Genomic DNA, 20,544 nt, shown 5'->3' on the forward strand with positions numbered 1-20,544 from the left:
CCATTCGCGTTTGACTAAGATTAAACAACTCTATATCGCCATTTGCAGGCCTTCGGCTTTGTTGGAAACATCCACAGACAGACAAAACCCCAGTACCACAAGCACAAAACAACGCAATATAAAAGCCCAACCAATTGTATTAATACTTGTAAACAAAAATAAACTATATTTTATTAATTCAGAGGCTCATCTGAAAGTTATGTACATGTTTCGCAGAGAAATTAGTAGGTTGATAAAATGCTGTCTCTGGAGAGGGCAAGAACAATATGTATGTCAGAATAAGTGCAGTATTATAAGGAGACGTATACTTGGAAAACGGAGGAGGAATGTAGAGAAAATGCGAGGCAGAGGAAGTTCGAGATTAGGAGGAAGAGGGTGAGCTTGAAACGGTTACAAATGGCGGGGAAAAGGGAGATGGTTTGTTAAAGAAGAATGGTAGAAAGTGCAAGCAGGATGAGCTGTACACCGGATCGAAGGCAGGAGGAGAAATGTGAGTGAGGGCGAAGTATCGGAGGGGTTAGGTGTGGGTGGTGAAGCAGGCGCTCCGCGTTAAACGAATGGGGACAAGAGGTGTGAATTGTTTTGCTCTCAAGACAAGGGCGCCATTGAAAGGAGTGATTACTGGGGTAGCGGTAAATGTGAAAGTTGACCAACTGAAGGGAATGATTCCCGGTGTTTGGGATGCTAGTCGTTTGGTCCCTCGCCCTCGACCCATCTTCTGCTACTTTCTTCACTGCCTCAGCATACGACAACTTCTGCACTACTCTAAGCCTGGAAACCTCAACCTGCCTCTCTCGCACCGGAGATTTCTGATCCTCGCAGAAAATTGGGGTTGTGGTGGCAGCTGCAGAGAGGTATTTGGGTGTACGAGACTTGAAGTCAGAAGTGTCCAGTCCTTTCAGGCTGTTGGCTTGAGGGATGACTAGATATATTTAAATGGTGAGGTAGGGTGGTGTGTTTTTGGTGAATGTAGGGTTAGATAGTAGGGTATTTTCAGTGGTGGAAAAAGTACCCAATTGTCATACTTGTGTAAAAGTAAAGATACTGTAACGACCCTGGGTTTATAAGCGCGGATATCGACTCTGCCGTTTGAGCATGCTTTTGCGGCACAGTTGATAGCGCACTAGACTTATGGATAGAAAGTCGAGGGTTCGACACCTGCTCCCTGCTGTTTCATCGCAATACCTACAGGACTCAAGTAAAAGTCACCCAGTAAAATATTACTTGAGTAAAAGTCTAAACATATTTGGTTTTAAGTATCAAAAGTAAATGGAATTGATCAAATGTACTCTCCAACACGCAGACATAATTTACAAACAAAGCATTTGTGTAGGTAGGCATTAGGGATGACCATTGACGTTATCTTGATAAGTGAATTGGACCAGTTTGAATTGGACCATTTTCCATTCAAAATGTAACGAGTACTTTTGGGTGTCAGGGAAAATTTATGGAGTAAAACGTGCATTATTTTCTTTAGGAATGTAGTGAAGTAAAAGTTGTCAAAAATATAAATAGTAAAGTACAGATACCACAGAAAACTACATAAGTAGTACTTTAAAGTATTTATTTTACCTTACACCACTGGGTATTTCTTTATTTTATTTTTTATTTTCAAGGAAAGTTTAAGGGAGTTATACTTCAGTCTAGTAGGTGGCGGTAATACATTATTTATTGGATGCCAATCGCGGTTAAACCTCATCGAAGAACAGACAGCGCAATGAACGGAACTTCATGAAGCTCATTTCCGCCATCTGGTCCGTCCAGCAAAGCTTTCCCCAAGACAGATCAACAATGGCTGAACGAGGATACAGCTTCTCCCTCACTACTTTCAGGTAACTTAAAATAACAATATATTTCTGCGTAGCAACACAAGACGTAATCAATTAACACCTTACCATGAAGCCATTTTCCGCGATAGTTGTGATCTTTCTCTTACTTTATGGCCATTTAAATGGACTTGAGGCAACACTTACAAGAGATGCAGTGTCACGCCGATGATAGCTAACGTAAATGCTTAGCTAACTAACGTTATCTTCCTACCGCTAACTGTTGAGTTGAAGCCACTGATGTATAGCTTGAAGCGGGTTAGTTAGCGTAAGCTAATTAATCTCCAAGATGGTTAACATGTCTAATGTAGGCTATCTAATGTCAGAATATGTGTACTGCAGTTTTTCTATTTTTGGTGTTAGCAAGTTCGATACAATCCCCATAGCTTCTGTGTAACGTTAACTGGCTGACGTTAGCTTGCTAACGTAAACTCACCCCATTCCGTACAAATGTGCGCAACCGCAACATTCAAACGAGGCTACAAAGAATACTAATGGGACTGTAGCGACTGTGTTGACTTCAAAATCGGGGGTGTGAACTAGGTTTCTATTCCAGCGTTGATCGACATGGTAATTGCTCTATAGTATTGGAGAAAAGTTGAAAAAACGGACCCTCCGGACGCAACCCCTGTGGTCTACCCACCGAGAAAGCAACCCCTGTGGTCTACCCACCGAGAAAGATTCCCCTTGCTCTCTCCGTGCCCATCTGAAAATCCAGATAGCAGATGTTCTGAAAGAGCTGCAAAACCTGGACCCGTACAAATCAGCTGGGCTTGACAATCTGGACCCTCTATTTCTGAAACTATCTGCCACCATTGTCGCAACCCCTATTACCAGCCTGTTCAACCTCTCTTTCATCTCGTCTGAGATCCCCAAGGATTGGAAAGCTGCCGCAGTCATCCCCCTCTTCAAAGGGGGAGACACCCTGGACCCAAACTGTTACAGACCTATATCCATCCTGCCCTGCCTATCTAAGGTCTTCGAAAGCCAAGTCAACAAACAGGTCACTGACCATCTCGAATCCCACCGTACCTTCTCCGCTGTGCAATCTGGTTTCCGAGCCGGTCATGGGTGCACCTCAGCCACACTCAAGGTACTAAACGACATCATAACCGCCATCGATAAAAGACAGTACTGTGCAGCCGTCTTCATCGACCTTGCCAAGGCTTTCGACTCTGTCAATCACCATATTCTTATCGGCAGACTCAGTAGCCTCGGTTTTTCGGATGACTGCCTTGCCTGGTTCACCAATTACTTTGCAGACAGAGTTCAGTGTGTCAAATCGGAGGGCATGCTGTCCGGTCCTCTGGCAGTCTCTATGGGGGTGCCACAGGGTTCAATTCTCGGGCCGACTCTTTTCTCTGTGTATATCAATGATGTTGCTCTTGCTGCGGGCGATTCCCTGATCCACCTCTACGCAGACGACACCATTCTATATACTTTCGGCCCGTCTTTGGACACTGTGCTATCTAACCTCCAAACAAGCTTCAATGCCATACAACACTCCTTCCGTGGCCTCCAACTGCTCTTAAACGCTAGTAAAACCAAATGCATGCTTTTCAACCGGTCGCTGCCTGCACCTGCATGCCCGACTAGCATCACCACCCTGGATGGTTCCGACCTAGAATATGTGGACGTCTATAAGTACCTAGGTGTCTGGCTAGACTGCAAACTCTCCTTCCAGACTCATATCAAACATCTCCAATCGAAAATCAAATCAAGAGTCGGCTTTCTATTCCGCAACAAAGCCTCCTTCACTCAAGCCGCCAAGCTTACCCTAGTAAAACTGACTATCCTACCGATCCTCGACTTCGGCGATGTCATCTACAAAATGGCTTCCAACACTCTACTCAGCAAACTGGATGCAGTCTATCACAGTGCCATCCGTTTTGTCACTAAAGCACCTTATACCACCCACCACTGCGACTTGTATGCTCTAGTCGGCTGGCCCTCGCTACATATTCGTCGCCAGACCCACTGGCTCCAGGTCATCTACAAGTCTATGCTAGGTAAAGCTCCGCCTTATCTCAGCTCACTGGTCACGATGGCAACACCCATCCGTAGCACGCGCTCCAGCAGGTGTATCTCACTGATCATCCCTAAAGCCAACACCTCATTTGGCCGCCTTTCGTTCCAGTACTCTGCTGCCTGTGACTGGAACGAATTGCAAAAATCGCTGAAGTTGGAGACTTTTATCTCCCTCACCAACTTCAAACATCAGCTATCTGAGCAGCTAACCGATCGCTGCAGCTGTACATAGTCTATTGGTAAATAGCCCACCCTTTTCACCTACCTCATCCCCATACTGTTTTTATTATTTACTTTTCTGCTCTTCTGCACACCAATATCTCTACCTGTACATGACCATCTGATCTTTTATCACTCCAGTGTTAATCTGCAAAATTGTAATTATTTGCCTACCTCCTCATGCCTTTTGCACACATTGTATATAGACCCCCCCTTTGTTTTCTACTGTGTTATTGACTTGTTAATTGTTTACTCTTGTAACTCTTTGTTGTATGCTCACACTGCTATGCTTTATCTTGGCCAGGTCGCAGTTGCAAATGAGAACTTGTTCTCAACTAGCCTACCTGGTTAAATAAAGGTGAAATAAAAGAAAGAGTTGGAGAGCATGGAGCAATCTGACATAGTCACCAAGGTTACAGAACCAACTGACTGGGTAAATGCGTTAGTGATGGTAGAGAAACCACGCACAGGCAAGCTCCGAGTATGTCCCGACCCAAGAGACTTGAACAGGGCTATCAAACCCCCATTACCCTTTACCGACACTAGATGGCATCACACACAAGCTAGCGGGAGCACACTACTTCAGTGTCATGGACGCTAGATCATGCTACTGGGCTATCAAGCTCACAGAAGAGTCATCTAAGCTCACAACATTCAACACACCGTTTGGACGCTACAGGTTCCGTCACCTGCCTTTTGGGATTATCTTAGCCCAAGACAAGTTTCAGCGAAAGATTGACGAAGTGTACGAAGACCTCGAAGGAGTTGTGGGCATTGTGGACGACATCCTTGTCTATGGTCGAACCAAAGAAGAGCACGGTCGAAACCTCCGCACGATGCTGTAAAGGTCCTGCGAGAGAGGAGTCCGGCTCAACCCCCACATGGGCATGGAAAAGTGCAAACCGAGAGAAAGGGACATTTTGTTTTGGCCCGGAATGTGCAAACGAATAGAGGACATTGTTGGTAAATGCGCCATATGTCTTGAACGACGCCCCTCAAACAACAAAGAGCCAATGTTACCTCACTGTATCCCAGACCGACCCTGGCAGGTCGTGGCAACCGACCTGTTCACCTGGAACAACGAGGACTACATCGTAACAGTGGACTACTACAACAGATACTTCGAACTCGACAAGCTTCACAGCACCACAACTGCAGCTGTGATACACAAGCTGAAAGCAGCCTTTGCCAGGCATGGCATTGTAGAGACTTTAATATCTGACAATGGGCCCTGTTACAAATCAAATGAGTTTGAATCCTTCACAAAGCATGGGAGTTCACACGTCACCTCAAGCCCACATTACCCTCAAAGTAATGGCCTTGCTGAAAAATCAGTGCAGACTGCTAAATCACTCATGGATAAAGCAAAAGCAGACTAGAGACCCCTACCTCAGTCTCCTTGAATACCGCAACACCCCAGTTGAGAACTTCAAATCCCCAGCCCAGCTATTGATGAGCCGCAGACTTCGCTCAATACTTCCCAGCACCAACCAGCAGCTGCAACCTGAGGTCGTCAGCCACAACAAAATGCATGGAAAACGTGCACAGAGACAACAACAACAAAAGTGATACTACGACAGGTCAGCTAGACCACTGCCACCACTGATCGACGGAGAGTCAGTTAGAATCCAGGAGCATGGCCTCTGGAAGCCAGCAGTTGTCATCCAGCCATCTGACACTGAACGTTCATATATAACGTCCGCACCGCAGAAGGAGCGGTGTACCGCCTCAATCGTCGTCACCTACTGAACACAAAAGAACAACACACTGATGAGATTAACTGTTCCCCTGAAAGAGAACGTGATGGACTAAACACACACACAGCACCACATACACCATACTTACCTGCAACACCACAAGAACTGTTGACTGACACAGAAGCATACTCAGCATCATATCACACAAGGTCAGAAAGAGGTCAAGCCCAGAGCTGTGCTAGACCTGTGAAATGTCAAAGGGTGTAGGTGGATCGCTGCCCTAAGAGTTCCAGACTGTAAACTTGTTATTGAAAGTTCACTTGAAATGCTTTGCTATTGTATTTGTTTGAAATGTTAAGATGTTATTTCTACAGGGAAAGCTGAGTTGCTGAGAATCCCTTGTTTGAAAAGTAACAGTATGTTGGATTATTGTTTCAGTCTGTTGATTCAGTTGGTGTAGAATGCAATATAAATGGTTACTTACCTTGAGTTCAAACTACAGAGCATGTATTCAAAAGAATCCCTTAGAATTCCAAAACAAGACATCTCTCCGTCTCACTATCACGCATTAGTTTCGCTTCCCCACTCAGCATTTTTAAAAAGACCCGACGGGGCTCATTGCGTGCTTGAATAATGCAGAAACGGGCAGTGTTTAGGTCATGTAAATGATTTATGTTGGAAAGGGTAGAAATTGTGCTTTACAATGGTATTGACATCACAGTTGATCTGGAAGTATTACATTTTGGGGGCGCTAAAGAAAGGGCAATTGTACGGACGTTACATAGACACAACTATTCGGGTTTTGACTACACAGCTAACTAGTTAGTGAGATATTTAGCTAGTTAAGTTAGCTAAATGGTTGTAACTAAGATTGATTACCTTCCCTTTTTCCAACAGCCCCTCTGGGAAACTGGTCCAAATTGAATATGCCCTGGCAGCTGTAGCCGCAGGTGCTCCCGCTGTGGGAATCAAAGGTAAGTACCTAGCTAGTAAAAACAGCAGTTTGATGCAGGTAGTTTACATCCACCCTGTCTATTAATTCGTGTAACACTTTTAAAGCCACTTTGATACCGAAGTGACTTTTTCGTAGCAGTTTAGTGAAAGGGTCCCCTGTTTATTCAGTGTTTCATTCATCACTACCCACCCAATTAAACACATCAACAGGATTGTACAAGTCACTACTCAACATCACCTTCTTAAGTAGCCTAATGAGAGCTGATTCCAAGCATTGAATTTTCATGCATTTTTGTTCCCCTTCCAGCCTCAAATGGAGTTGTCTTGGCAACAGAAAAGAAACAGAAGTCCATCCTGTACGACGAGACTAGTGTTCACAAAGTGGAGCCCATAACCAAACACATCGGCATGGTGTACAGTGGCATGGGACCTGACTACAGGTAATGAGACCTCCTGCTTAATGGAATTTAACTTCAACACAGCATGTACTATTCATATGACACTCCCTAGGCACTCGAGTATACTGGCCACTTCATAGGCACATTGTTGTTTTTCATAGAATAGGCCTATTTGTAAGATGTATGATCTCTTAGTGTACATGATCAAATAAGGTAAATAAACAAAGTGAACTAAAGCTACAGTTCTTGACTGTATTGAGTACTCAGAGAGATGCTTTTTGTTGTGTTGACAGGGTGCTGCTCCGGAGAGCCAGGAAGTTGGCCCAGCAATACTTCCTGGTGTACCAGGAGCCCATCCCCACAGCTCAGCTTGTTCAGAGGGTGGCCTCTGTCATGCAGGAATACACACAATCAGGGTATGGAGTAGGTTGAAAGTCAACTGTTTATTCAATGTTTGTTTTCAGACTGTTGAACAAGAATTGTAGAAAAACTCTATGAAAACCCAATTATGATAAGTGTACCATATTAGGCATTAGATAGTTAAACTACAAAAAATGTACATTATCTTGTAGTTTACCAATAAAATGGGCTGGTGGTGACGTAGACATACTTGGTATTCATATTCCTAAAGATATAAATGAACTTACCCCAACCAATTTCAATAGAAAGTTAGCAAAAATAGATAAGATTCTATAAACATTTATGAAAAAAATCACCTTGATTTACCCTAGTGCTATCAGTTTACTTGTTTTTTAATTCATATGAGCAAAGAATATTTACATTATATACTTTATTTGGCACTCTAAGCTAGAAAATGTAAACGTACCTATTTATATAATGAATATGAGTATGGGGGGCTGAAATTTGTCTATTTTAAAGCATTAAACCTGTAACTAAAAGCTTCACTGATACGCTTAAACCTGAACTGGTTCTCCAGTAGATTACTAAGAAAGGCTCATCCTTTGTTAAAAAATGATTTATTTTGCCTTTAGGTAACTTCTCATTTTCGATTATTTGAAAATGAAACTGTTTAAAGTCGCTGTTTTTAAACAAGCCATACAAAGGTAATTTCAATTTTATTCTCCAGAAAGACAGAACAAATATTATTGTTAAACTGAAATATACTGATAAGCTTCTTTATGGAATACATTTTATTTTTTATTAATGATATTATGAATAGGAATGGTGGAGTTATGTCATGTGCAGCGATGGAAAATATATGAGAATGCTTGCTCAATCCAAAGTTAAAACCAACTGATTGAAGCATTACTGTGAAAAATGGAGGAGGAAATTAGAAGAGGGAGAAAGTAGGGAACTTTTTGGTCTGCCATATATCAAAGACAAATTGGCTGAAAAAGATAGTCATACAGTGGCTTGTGAAAGTATTCACCTCCCTTGGCATTTTTACTATTTTGTTGCCTTACAACCTGGAATTAAAATAGATTTTTGGGGGGTTTATATAATTTGATTTACACAACATGCCAATTTTTTTAAATTGTGTAAAAACAAGAAATCAGACAAAAAACAACTTGAGTGTGCATAACCCCCCCACCCCAAGTCAATACTTTGTAGAGCTAACTTTTGCAGCAATTACATCTGCAAGTCTCTTTTGGGTATATCTCTAAGTTTGGCACATCTAGCCACTGGGATTTTTGCCCATTCTTCAAGGCAAAACTGCCCCAGCTCCTTCAAGTTGGATGGGTTCTGCTGGTGTACAGCAATTTTTAAGTCATACCACAGATTCTCAATTGGATTGAGGTCTGGGCTTTGACTAGGCAATTCCAAGACATTTAAATGTTTCCCTTAAACCACTCGAGTGTTGCTTTAGCAGTATGCTTAGGATCATTGTCCTGCTGGAAGGTGAACCTCCGTCCCAGTCTCAAATCTCTGAAAGACTGAAACAGGTTTCCCTCAAGAATTTCACTGTATTTAGTGCCATCCATCATTCCTTCAATTCTGACCAGTTTCCCAGTCATTGCTGATGGAAAAACACCCACAGCATGATGCTGCCACCACCATGCTTCACTGTGGGGATGGTGTTCTCAAGGTGATGAGAGGTGTAGTGTTTGTGCCAGACATAGTGTTGTTCTTGATGGCCAAAAAGCTACATTTTAGTCTCATCTAACCAGAGTACCTTCTTCCATATGTTTGGGGAGTCTCCCACATGCCTTTTGGTAAACACCGTATGTGTTTGCTTATTTTTTTTTTCTTTAAGCAATTACTTTTTCTAGCCACTCTTCCGTAAAGCCCAGCTCTGTGTATGGCTTAAAGTGGTCATATGGACAGATACTCCGATCTCTGCTGTGGAGCTTTGCAGCTCCTTCAGGGTTATCTTTGGTCTCTTTGTTGCCTCTCTGATTAATGCCCTCCTTGCCTGGTCTGTGAGTTTTGGTGGGCGGCCCTCTCTTGGCAGGTTTGTTGTGCTGCCATCATATTCTTTAGATTTTTTAAATAATGGATGTAATAGTGCTCTGTAGGATGTTCAAAGTTTTGGATATTTTTTTAAATAAACCAACCCTAATCTGTACGTCTCCACAACTTTGTCCCTGACCTGTTTCGAGAGCTCCTTGGTCTTCATGGTGCACCTTACTTAGTGGTATTGCAGACTCTAGGCCTTTCAGAACAGGTGTGTGTATACAGTTGAAGTCGGAAGTTTACATACACTTAGGTTGGAGTCATTAACACTCGTTTTTCAACCACTCCACACATTTCTTGTTAATAAACTACAGTTTTGGCAAGTCGTCTTTGTGCATGACACAAGTTATTTTTCCAACAATTGTTTACAGACAGATGATTACACTTATAATTCACTGTATCACATTTAAACAGCTTGGGAAATTCCAGAAAATGATGTCATGGCTTAAGAAGCTTCTGATAGGCTAATTTACATAATTTGAGTCAATTGGAGGTGTACCTGTGGCTGTATTTCAAGGCCTACCTTCAAACTCTGTGCCTCTTTGCTTGACACCATGGAAAAATCGAAAGAAATCAGCCAAGACCTCAGAAAAAAAATTGTTGACCTCCACAAGTCTGGTTCGTCCTTGGGCAATTTCCAAATGCCTGAAGGAACCATGTTCATCTGTACAAACAATAGTATGCAAGTATAAACACCATTGGACCACGCAGCCGTCATACCGCTCAGGAAGGAGACGCGTTCTGTCTCCTAGAGATGAGTGTACTTTGGTGCGAAAAGTACACATCAATCCCAGAGCAACAGCAAAGGACCTTGAAGATGCTGGAGGAAACGGGTACAGGTACAAAAATATCTATATCCACAGTAAAACGAGTCGTATATCGACATAACCTGAAAGGCCGCTCCACAAGGAAGAAGCCACTGCTCCAACACCGCCATAAAAAAGCCAGACTACATTTTGCAACTGCACATGGGGACAAAGATTGTACTTTTTGGAGAAACATCCTCTGGTCTGATGGAACAAAAATAGAACTGTTTGGCCATAATGACCATTGTTATGTTTGGAGGATAAAGAGGGAAGCTTGCAAGCCAAAGAACACCATCCCAACCATGAAGCACGTTGTGGGTGTGCCCTGCTGCAGAAGGGACTGGTGCACTTCGCAAAAAAGATGGCATCATGAGGAAGGAAAATGATGTGGATATATTGAAGCAACATCTCAAGACATCAGTCAGGAAGTTAAAGCTTGGTCGCAAATGGGTATTCCAAATGGACAATTTTCCCAAGCATACTTCCAAAGTTGTGGCAAAATGGCTTAAGGACAGCAAAGTCAAGGTATTGGAGTGGCCATCACAAAGCATGAGCCTCAATCCTATAGAAATTCTGTGGGCAGAACTGAAAAGGCGTGCGTGAGCATGGAGGCCTACAAACCTGACTCAGTTACACCAGCTCTGTCAGGAGGAATGGGCCAAAATTCACCCAACTTATTGTGGGAAGCTTGTGGAAGGCTACCCAAAACGTTTGACCCAAGTTAAAGAATTTAAAGGCAATGCTACCAAATACTAATTGAGTGCAGGTAAACTTCTGACCCACTGGGAATGTGATGAAAGAAATAAAGCTGAAATCCATAATTGTCTACTATTATTCTGACATTTCACATTCTTAAAATAAAGTGGTGATCCTAACTGACCTAAGACTGAATTTTTACTCAGATTAAATGTCAGAAATTGTGAAACTGAGTTTAAATGTATTTGGCTGAGGTGCATGTAAACTTCTCACTTCAACTATATGTATGTCTACAGTACCATTCAAGTTTGGACACACCTACTCATTCCAGTTTTTATTTTTATTTTTTAAAACTCATTTCTACATTGTAGAATAATAGTGAAGACATCAAAACTATGAAATAACACGTATGAATTCATGTTGTAACCAAAAAAGTGTTAAACAAATCAAATATATTAGATTTTTCAAAGTAGCGCCCTTTGCCTTGACAGCTTTGCACACTCTTGGAATTCTCTCAACCAGTCTAATGATGAATGCTTTTCCAACAGCTATTCTAATCTGATATCATTCAATTAATGTAAAATATATATATTCCCAATGAAGGCATTCGCGAGGGAGTCAATTTGTTTCATATAGGCTTAAATGTTTTGTCTATTGCTGCAGGGGTGTCCGTCCTTTCGGAGTATCCTTGCTGATCGCTGGTTGGGATGAGGACAGACCATACCTTTTCCAGTCTGATCCATCTGTAAGGGCTCGTTATCACATTTTGCTATCTGAACATGTTTACCTTCTGTATTTCTTGTGAGATTATGATGACATCATGGTTTGATTTCTCTACACAGGGAGCATATTTCGCCTGGAAAGCAACTGCTATGGGGAAGAACTACGTCAATGGTAAAACATTCCTTGAGAAAAGGTATTTCAATCTATTTCTCCCCCATTCCAATTGGCATCATACTCACAACAGTTGAGGTTAAACTGCAGCTGTTAGTAACCCTTTGTATACATTTGAGGTAAATTGAATGTCTTGCTCAGATACAATGAGGACCTGGAACTGGAGGATGCCATTCACACAGCTATCTTGACTTTGAAGGTGAGTTACTCTCTTGAAAGCCTCTCCTGCTGGGCTTCTATACGTTGATATCTGATGTCAGACACACGTTTATTAAGAGACCAGCCTCTTGTGATCTTCTTGCATTTGGGTCATGAGCAGAATCCTGAATGCTATATTTTATTCACAGGAAAGCTTTGAGGGTCAGATGACCGAAGACAATATTGAAGTGGGGATCTGCAATGAAGCTGGCTTCAGGCGACTGTCACCCGCAGAAGTGAAAGACTACTTGGCGGCTATCGCTTAAAACAAATTTGTGTTAGTGTGATTTGATTGTTTATCTTTGGTTATTGCAAAAATAAATTGACTCTACTGTATTTTCAACATAACAGCATTTATTTGTTTGTATTCCAGTCCCTCCCTTCTGACAAGCTCAGTAACTTTCAATAAATTCCAGAAAGTAAAGAAGCTATCATGTCTTTATTTTACATCTATAACTTGAGCTTCACACAATAGACAAAATATACTACATGGCCTTGTCAAAAATCTAATTACAAAATTCTGGGCATTCATATTTTTGGTATTTTATTAGGATCCCCATTAGCGGTTGCAAAAGCCCTTCCTGGGGTCCACATGAAACAATACAGAACATCATTAGATAAGAACAGTTCAATGACAACTTCTCAGCAAAAAAAGAAATGTCCTCCTGCTGTCAACTGTTTATTTTCAGCAAACTTAACATGTGTAAATATTTGTATGAACATCAAGATTCAACAACTGAGACACAAACTAAACAAGTTCCACAGACATGTGACTAACAGAACTGGAATAATGTGTCCCTGAACAAAGGGGGGGTCAAAAGTAACAGTATCTGGTGTGGCCACCAGCTGCATGAAGTACTGCAGTGCATCTCCTCATGGACTGCACCAGATTTGCCAGTTCTTGCTGTAAGATGTTACCCCACTCTTACACCAAAGCACCTGCAAGTTCCCGGACATTTCTGGAGGTAATGGCCCTAGCCCTCACCCTCTGATCCAACAGGTCTTAGACGTGTTCAATGTGATTGAGATCCGGGATCTTCACTGGCCATGGCAGAACACTGACATTCCTGTCTTGCAGGAAATCACGCACAAAACGAGCAGTATGGCTGGTGGCATTGTCATGCTGGAGGGTCATGTCAGGATGAGCCTGCAGGAAGGGTACCACATGAGGGTGGAGGATGTCTTCCCTGTAATGCACAGCGTTGAGATTGCCTGCAATGACAACAAGCTCAGTCCGATGATGCTGTGAAACACCGCCCTAGACCATGACGGACCCTCCACCTCCAAATCGATCCTGCTCCAGAATACAGGCCTCGGTGTAAAGCTCATTCCTTTGACGAAAAGCATTAAACATTTATGGCAATTTAGCTAGCTAGTTAATTTGTCCTGGGATATAAACATTGAGTGGTTTTACCTGAAGTGCACAAGGTCCTCTACTCTGACAATTAATCCACACAAAATGGTGAACCGAATCATTTCTAGTCATCTCTCCTCCTTCCAGGCTTTTTCATCTTTTAATTTATATGGTGATTGGCATCTAAACTTTCATATTATTACCACGACGACCGGTAACACCGTTCGTCTTTCAATCACCCACGTGGGTATTACCAATTAGGAGATGGCACGTGGGTACCTGCTTCTATAAACTAATGAGGAGATGGGAGAGGCAGGACTTGCAGCGCAATCTGCATCAGAAATAGTAAGGACTTCTATTTTAGCCCTTGGCAATGAAGACGCTTGTTGACGCACGCGAGCAGTGGATGCAAGAATTGAATAACATAGATTTCTAAATTTATTTTGCAACGTGTAGTCAGGGTATAACACGGAACCCAAACTGCCTGCGTGTGTGCACTATCGTGCATACATTTATTTTGTCCCCCCACACCAAACGTGATCACGACAAGCAGGTTAAAATATAAAAACAAAATCTGAACCAATTATATTAATTTGGGGACTGGTCGAAAAGCATTTAACATTTATGGCAATTTAGCTAGTTAGCTTGCACTTGCTAGCTAATTTGTCCTGGGATATAAACATTGACTTATTTTACCTGAAATGCACAAGGTCCTCTACTCCGCCAATTAATCCACACACAAAATGGTTAACTGAATCGTCTCTAGTCATCTCTCTTCCTTGCAGGCTTTTTCTTCTCGACTTTATATTGCGATTGGCAACTTTCATAAATTAGGTGCATTACCGCCACTGACCTCGTTCGTCTTTCAGTCACCCACGTGGGTATAACCAATGAGGAGATGGCACGTGGGTATCTGCTTCAATAAACCAATGAGGAGAGGCAGGAGTTGCAGCGCGATCTGCGTCAGAAATAGAACTGATTTATATTTTAGCCCTTGGCAATGCAGACGCTTGTTGGCACGCGCGAGCAGTGTGGGTGCAATTATTGAATAACATAGATTTCTACATTTATTTTGCGACGCAAGCGGTGTACTCAGCCTGTAAGGCACGTTCATGCAGATGAGCAGGGACCCTGGGCATCTTTCTTTTGGTGTTTTTCAGAGTCAGTAGAAAGGCCTCTTTAGTGTCCTAAGTTTTCTGAACTGTGACCTTAATTGCCTACCTTCTGTAAGCTGTTAGTGTCTTAACGACCGTTCCACAGGTGCATGTTCATTAATTGTTTATGGTTCATTGAACAAGCATGGGAAACAGTGTTTAAACCCTTTACAATGAAGATCTGTGAAGTTATTTGGATTTTTACAAATTATCTTTGAAAGACAGGGTCCTGAAAAAGGGACTTTTCTTTTTTTGATGAGTTTACATACATCATGGAATTGGTCACCCCTTTGCTGCTATAACATCCACTCTCTGGGATTGCTTTCCACTAGATGTTGGAACATTGCTGCGGGGACTTGCTTCCATTAGTGAGGTTGGGCACTGATGTTGGGCGATTAAGCCTGGCTCGCAGTCTGGGATGAATTGGAATGCAAAGCCGTTCCTTGGTTGAGGTCAGGGAACTGTGCAGGCCAGTCAAGTTCTTCCACACCGATCTCGACGAACCATTTCTGTATGGACCTCACACTAAACTGTTGCCACAAAGTTGGAAGCACAGAATCGTCATCACTCCAGAAAACACATTTCCAGAGTGGTGCCGAGCTTTACACCACTCCAGCCGACGCTTGGCATTGTGCATGGTGACCTACGGCTTGTGTGTGGCTTCTGGCCATGGAAAACAATTTCATGAAGGTCACGATGAACAGTTCTTGTGCTGACGTTGCTTCCAGAGGCAGTTTGGAACTCAGTAGTGAGTGTTACAATCGAGGACAGACAATTTTTATGCCTTTTCGGCTCTCGGTGGGCCTGTTCCGTGAGCTGAGCTGTTGTTGCTCCTAGACGTTTCCACTTCACAATAACAGCACTTAGTTGACCAGGGCAGAAATTTGACCAACTGACTTGTTGGAAACGTGGCATCCTAAGATGGTGCCATGTGGAAAGTCACTGAGCTCTTCAGTACAGGCCATTCTACTGCCAAGGTTTGTCTGTTGATTGCATGGCTGTGAGCTAAATTGTATACACCAGTAAGTAACTAAATGGCTGAATCCACTAATTTGAAGGCTTTTGACCATGTAGTGCATATTAATTGCTTGAAATGACATTAGGATGGATACATTGTAAAACTGTCATTTTCGAACACAGCTTTTGTTGCTTCATTAAAATGGATTGTTTAAGACCCTGATCAGTCTGAAAGGCTTCTTTAGTGTAAACATGTAAATAACAGGAGAAAGGTAGGACAATATCCAGGTCATAAATAAAGCTTTGTTCCTGCTGATTCTGATGTAGTAGAATAACGTGATAATCCTACAGAGAATGATGAATCTTATATAGCGACCATTGTAATAGTTGACAGTTAACACACATTGCCATTTGGCCTTTTGATGAATCTAAAATGTCTATTTCACAATGCTAAAGGGCAAAGGCAGCTTCATCCGGTTTTCTAATTCTGGATTTCTGGATCTGTGTGATAATGAAAGCCAAGGGACTTGATGACAGTGCCTACCCAAACAACAGGTTAATCTCCATGACTGGACTTCTGTTTCCACATATGGATCTGAGAGGAATGGAAATTCACAAGAGTGAATGGTTATAGATTCACATTTCACAATCACTAGGCAATTTGATGACCTAGCAACAACTCACCATTCTTTCATTTGATATAAAGACTGCATACACATCATCCAAAGGTGTTTTGAGTCTTGATGTGTACACATAGTTTCCAAACATTTTCCTCACTGAAAAAGCAAGATTTTAAAAATGTAATTAATGCACCCATTGTGTGTATTTTGCTTAATTTTGATCATGCATGCATTGCTGACATTTATTAGTAGCAGCTTGTGTAAACGCATTCATCCCCGGATGGAGTTATGTTGGCATACTTTAATGAAACGTGTTCTGTATGCATATCTTCCCAGCAATTATAACAGACTGACGCTACAAAACAATTGCATTCAAAAACCTCAGACAACGAGCAGTCGATTTTGCGTCAGTCGATATATTTTGGTGTTACATTAAGTGTCCTGCAGAGGACGAGAGTCATGTGTACATTTCACCCTACTTTGACGTCGCCACATCGTTCATGCTATACATGTTTTTGTCGGTAGGGGGGGACATTGCATTGCAAAATGTGAACTTGTCACTTCCCCATTTCCAGAATTTGTTTAAATTGGCTTCTTGGCGTTCCTAGCCATGGTTATCCACTGTACCGCGGAAGTGGAACGTAAATCACAGAAAAAACATGTTATTGTGGCAGCTGCAGAGAAGTACTTGGGTGTACGAGATTTTACTGCAAGATGTAAATGTTTTGAACAATAGTGTCTTAGCCCCATATTGCCTGGCAGCCTGGGAGGACAAGTAGTTGGAATAGTGGTGATAAATATTTTTAATGTCATTTCTATGATAAAAAATGAATGACCGTTTATGGTGACGTGTAGTAATATTGATGTTACTCATATTGATGTTACTCAGGAAACGGAAACCAATTGTTACTTACAGTCTTCATGTACTTGATGTGGTGGTTAACAACATGCATAGTAAAGTTTGCTTAACTATATATCTTTCTTTCGTGACTACAACACAAAGCACATTGAAACATGGTGGGAGCGGCACTCAAACGAACCTGGATCTCATTTATGTAAAGGAAGAATACATTCCAGGCAGCAGTTTGGAAAAGTGTCACATTTACGAGCTAGTCATCGCGCCGAACATCAAGGCTAGCTGGCTATCGTGAGTGACTGCTAAAAGCTAACTGGCTATTGGACACAAGCAGATTTGTGAGTAGCTAACATTCCATTTTACAACTAAATATCAATGGAAAATGCATTGGAATCTCTGGGAAAAATTGAATTTGATGATTGGAATTGAGCACTTACCTGGAAAGGAGGGAAAGAGGAATTCAATTTGTGCACAGCTCTTACAATGGGAGAAAAACCTGATGACTACAAAGTGAAGCTAGTGTGTTATCTCATTGGAGAAAAAGGCAGAAATGTGTGAGACACTGTGTGGGCAGTACAAAATGCAGTCTCTTTGTTGAGGAAGTAATTGCAGCAATGGATGCATTTTGTGTTTCCAAGAAAAATTAAACAGTTGAGAGACAATTTTTTCATGCACAGTCAGGGCCAAGATGAGCATAGTGGCCACCTGCAACTTTGGAGTAATCACAGACTCTTATCAGGGACAGGATTGTGTCACACTTAAGAGAGAGCTTACTCAGAGACTGATCTCAGTTTGGAGAAATGCATACAGATTGGAAGAGCTGCAGAACTGTCCAGACAGAGCTAAAGTCATAAATGTGCAGGGCCCTGTAGCATTGCATGCAGTAGCACAGACAGAGGGAGAGGAGACCCAGAGGGACAGAGCATTATACCATGCAGATACTGTGGATGGACACATGAGAGAGAAAAAATAAATCATGCCCTGCATATGGACAAAAATGTAAATCCCGTGGAAGAAAACTATCACTACTCGACAGTTTGCAAAAGTGTATGGACCAGCAATGGAAAATGCGTCAGCTTACTCAGAGCGGTGAGGATGCATCACACTAGGGCCAAAGTCAGAGAGCATCAAAATAATAAAGGAGAAAGCCACAGACCCCAATGCAGCTCTCTTTGTAACCATGCTGGTCAACAAAACAGTCCGATTTCAGCTGGATTGTGGTGCTAGTTGTAATGTTATCCCTGCAAACCTTCCAAAAGACAGCCACCTAGAGCCCTGCAGTCAGGTATTGGTGATCTATAACAAGAGTACTCTGACGCCACTGGGGAAGTGCACACTTAAAGTGATCAATCCACGCAATAAGAACCTACAGAGTGTCAACAAAGTGCACAGGCCCATTCTAGGCAGTAAGGCCATCCAGGCAATGAAGTTGATTACTGTGCAGCATCACAATATCTGGCCATCGCGAAAACAGGATCCTGGACTAAAGAGCAAATAAAGTACGCTGATGTATTCCAGGGAGACTGATGCTTACCCGGCAAACTAAAGTTGGAAGTGGATGAGCAAGTGGAGCCTGTCCAGCTGCCAAAGAGAAGAGTGCCAGAGTATTATATAAAAACAATCAAAGAGGAGCTTGTGGAGAAAAGAAGGATGATAAAAGCAGTTGAAAAAAAGCACAGATTGGATTAGCAGCCTGATCTTAGTGCAGAAACCGTCCGGAAAACTAAGAGTGCGTATTGATCCAAAACCTCTCAAGGCGCTCAAGAGGAGCCATTACCCACTTCCCACTATTGAAGATGTGCTGCCAGACCTGAACAGAGCACGTGTGTTCTGTTTGTGATGTAAAAAAGGATTTTGGCATGTGGAACTGGACGAGGAATCGAGCCACGTTCTCTGCTCCGATGGGATGCTAAAGGTGGCTGCTCATACCGATGGGAATCAGTCAAACCCAGAGATCTTTTGGGGTTGAACCAGGCAATGGAAGGTCTTCCAGGAGTTAAAATCATTGCATATGACATCCTGATTGTGGGAAAAGGATAAAACAATGAAGCAGCGACTCTGGACCATGACAAGAACCGTAATGCTCCTGGACAGATGAATGAAGGTCAATATCAAGCTGAATCCGGAGAAGCTGCAGCTCAGGCCGAAGGAAGCGCCCTACATTGGCCACCTGCTAACAGAGGGGTTGAAAGCGGACCCAGGAAAAGTGACAGCCATCAGACAGATGCATAGGCCTACAGATGTGTAGGGGGTGCAGCACTTCCTGGGCAAGGTAAACTACCTAGCCAAGTTCTGCAGCCTACGCCACGGAGCTCTGCGAGCCACTACGACAGCTAACACAAAAGGACTCACTATGGAAGTGGTCAGAGAGACATAATCTGGCTTTCAAGAAAATAAGGGATACTATTACACAGACCCCTGTGCTGAAATACAACCAAATAGAGCAGATTGTACTACAGTGTGATGCTTCAAAATGTGGGTTAGGAGCAGCCATGATGCAGGGTGGCAAATTATCACGGTTATCAGTATTATCGTGGTATTGTTAAAATGTGTCTAATGTCTAAAAAGTACTGATAAACACACTGAAATCATTTCACCAAGTTTTGTATTGAAAAACAACAAATAAAATTAGCAACACTATGCACTTTTTGTGTGCATAAACATTAAAATAATAACATTAACATTAAAGATAGCACCATGTGGCCATGAGAGTTAAAAGTTCCCCTAGTGCAGGTTTAAATGAACACAACTGTAAATGTGCATGTAAAAGCAACACAAGTAAAGCAATGTGCAATTAAGAACAATTACAACCATATGTAAACACATCCAATGTGCAGGTGTTGACATTAAAATAACAACACAAAATATGTAAACAAATCAAATGAACAGCACTGATTGTATGTCTGTTCTCGCCTTCATAAGGAAAAAAGGTGCTGCTGGCCTAACATCCTGTATGTATGAATCTTTGTTCACTTGAGACTGAAATGTGAAAATGTCAGCATATTTACTTTGTCCGGTTTAAGTAGTGATCTGCGAGGGGAGACTATGTGCCCGCTGGCACTGAACACTCTAATGGCATGCTGGTTGCTGGGATGCACAAAATCTTCCTGGCAACCCTGGCAAGGTGAGGCTGCTCTGATGCAGGGCCCCTCCACCACACCAGTGAATCCTCTTCTGCTGGAATGGGTGGCAGAGACAGGTAGACCTTGATCTCTTCTTTCACTCTGTATTCTGGGGTGGTTGGAATCTGACCCTCTTCACCTCTCTGCTGCCTTGTTGAGGTAATGTTTCTCAGCAACCCAGCCAGGCATTTCCCCTCCGATGCTGCTTTGTGGTTCATCCCTGACTTGTGCAGCTGCCAGCTTCAAGGCTTCCTGGACACAGCTGTCAGTGTCAACTTTTGCAGCCTCAGGCTCATCTAAAAAGCTCATTTTGAAGCGGGGGTCAATGAAACAAGCCATGTGCATGACTC

At 42.5% G+C, this 20,544-nt stretch overlaps 1 protein-coding gene across 1 annotated transcript; it reads left to right on the forward strand.

Annotated features, from left to right (window-relative positions):
- Window positions 1-388: 388 nt before the first annotated feature.
- Window positions 389-12,555, forward strand: LOC109903426 (proteasome subunit alpha type-2-like). The gene is made up of 8 exons (XM_020500123.2): window positions 389-1,832; window positions 6,668-6,744; window positions 7,032-7,164; window positions 7,416-7,538; window positions 11,703-11,784; window positions 11,882-11,955; window positions 12,075-12,132; window positions 12,281-12,555. Exons 1-8 carry the CDS (start codon window positions 1,732-1,734, stop codon window positions 12,395-12,397), a joined length of 765 nt encoding a protein of 254 aa, XP_020355712.1. The 5' UTR covers window positions 389-1,731; the 3' UTR covers window positions 12,398-12,555.
- Window positions 12,556-20,544: the final 7,989 nt, after the last annotated feature.

The sequence above is a fragment of the Oncorhynchus kisutch genome, linkage group LG14 (genome assembly GCF_002021735.2).
Source record: "Oncorhynchus kisutch isolate 150728-3 linkage group LG14, Okis_V2, whole genome shotgun sequence".
In the NCBI taxonomy this organism is placed as follows: domain Eukaryota; kingdom Metazoa; phylum Chordata; class Actinopteri; order Salmoniformes; family Salmonidae; genus Oncorhynchus; species Oncorhynchus kisutch.

What these genes read in the sequence shown, in the direction of transcription:
- LOC109903426 (XM_020500123.2), top strand. Translation starts at nt 1,732, where the DNA reads ATGAAGCTCATTTCCGCCATCTGGTCCGTCCAGCAAAGCTTTCCCCAA. An exon ending in TCCCGCTGTGGGAATCAAAG is followed by an intron (nt 6,745 to 7,031) that starts GTAAGTACCTAG and finishes TTCCCCTTCCAG; the next exon opens with CCTCAAATGGAGTTGTCTTG. An exon ending in CAGGAATACACACAATCAGG is followed by an intron (nt 7,539 to 11,702) that starts GTATGGAGTAGG and finishes CTATTGCTGCAG; the next exon opens with GGGTGTCCGTCCTTTCGGAG.